This window comes from Plasmodium gonderi (assembly GCF_002157705.1).
Source record: "Plasmodium gonderi DNA, contig: Pgo-contig_836, whole genome shotgun sequence".
NCBI classification, from domain to species: Eukaryota; Apicomplexa; class Aconoidasida; order Haemosporida; family Plasmodiidae; genus Plasmodium; species Plasmodium gonderi.
This window is the reverse complement of record NW_021629540.1, coordinates 713-2,300: the sequence shown is the minus strand read 5'-3', so window position 1 is coordinate 2,300 and position 1,588 is coordinate 713. Positions and strand designations below refer to the sequence as shown.

The window sequence follows — 1,588 nt, the reverse complement described above, 5'->3', positions numbered from 1 at the left end:
GAAATTAAAATATTTACAATACGGTATTCTATCTACTGCTGATTTACTTTGTATATGTTTTAAGTAGTTGCTAAGGAAAATGCAAACACTTTTATAATCAGTATTGTCATGTAATAATTCTTTTATAATTTTATTGCATACATTATTAAATGAATTTATGAAATAAACTGAATTTTCTCTTTCAACATCCTTATATTCTTTTATGCATCGAGGAAATATACTCTGTAAATCAAAGTATACATTAAAGAAATAATATGAAAAAATTTAAATTAATATTTACATGAAAATGAATTTTAACTTGGTCTCTAAAAATAGAAGTATATTCATATTGAATAATATAATTAATAATTTTAATATAAAATAATAGCATACATCTATACTCAATGGACCTATGGAAGCCATTATGTTATATGTTTTTTCATTAGCAGAAAATACATTCGAAATAAGTAAATTTAAATATGAATATAACCCAATAAAATTGTACTATAACACGAATAGCCATTATAATAATGTTTTATATAATATAGAAAAGGTATATAATTAATTAATATATATTATGTTAGGAGATATTTTTATATTAATATATATTGATTAGTGGTATTACAAAATTTACATAAATATATTAACTCTTAAAAATATAAGAATAGCTTTTCCATAGAAGGAATCAATTTAAAAATTATAATATGTAAATTTTATATAATGATTTTTTTAATATATTTAATTAATTTTATTTTTTTTTCTAAAATTTAATATAATAATAAAAAAGGTAAGACTTCTACAAGATATTAAATGACAAAAGAAAGAATTTTCAGGGACAGGATTTATAATTTTATAATATAGGTTTATTTATTTATTTTTTTTTTTTTGTAGATATATATATTGCTACATAGAAGTAATTTATTTAACATTACATGATAAAGGTTGGATTCTTATTATTGTTCTTCTTTGAAGTATATATTAATTACTTATACACTTTTTACATGACTTGGATAATCCTTTAATATGGTGATTCATGTGGACTTGTGGTTCAGTGAGGTAATATATATTAATTGTATATGTATATTCATCATTTAATCTTAGTAAATAAATGCTATAAGGAAAAATGTATTTTGTAATAATATATATTTTTAAATAAAGTGAAATGTTATTATTACTTGATTAATTTAATTATATTATAAATACCATTGTTGTTATATATGTATTTTATTTTTATACATTTATTATGTTTCTTAATAGTTATCATATAATGATCCAAAAAAATCTAAATTTTATTATTATAATAGTGTTAATCATGAATCTTAATTTTTATAATATATCTAATTTAGTAATTTTTTTCGTAATTAATTATTAATAAAGATGCAGTATTTTTTACATCTTTTGTTATAGTTATTATTTTTTTAATGTTTTATAGGTTTTAGGCTTACTGTTTCAGAAGAAAGAGATTATGATGTTCATATTAATTTAATTATAAATATCATTTTGCAAATGTGTTCAGTTATCATTTTGAGAAATGTATAATTTTAATTTTAAAAAATATTAATCTTTATAGCATACCTCAGCCGAAGAAAAACTTGAATGTTGAAAATTC

General features: G+C 18.4%; 1 protein-coding gene across 1 annotated transcript; it reads right to left on the bottom strand.

The window, feature by feature from the left end:
* On the bottom strand, window positions 1–402 carry PGO_004370 (variable surface protein; the record flags this gene model as incomplete). Its single annotated transcript, XM_028691468.1, has 2 exons — window positions 1–222; window positions 373–402. Coding segments are annotated over 2 exons (252 nt in total), but the record flags the coding sequence as incomplete, so codon positions are not given.
* Between the last annotated feature and the right edge of the window lie 1,186 nt (window positions 403–1,588).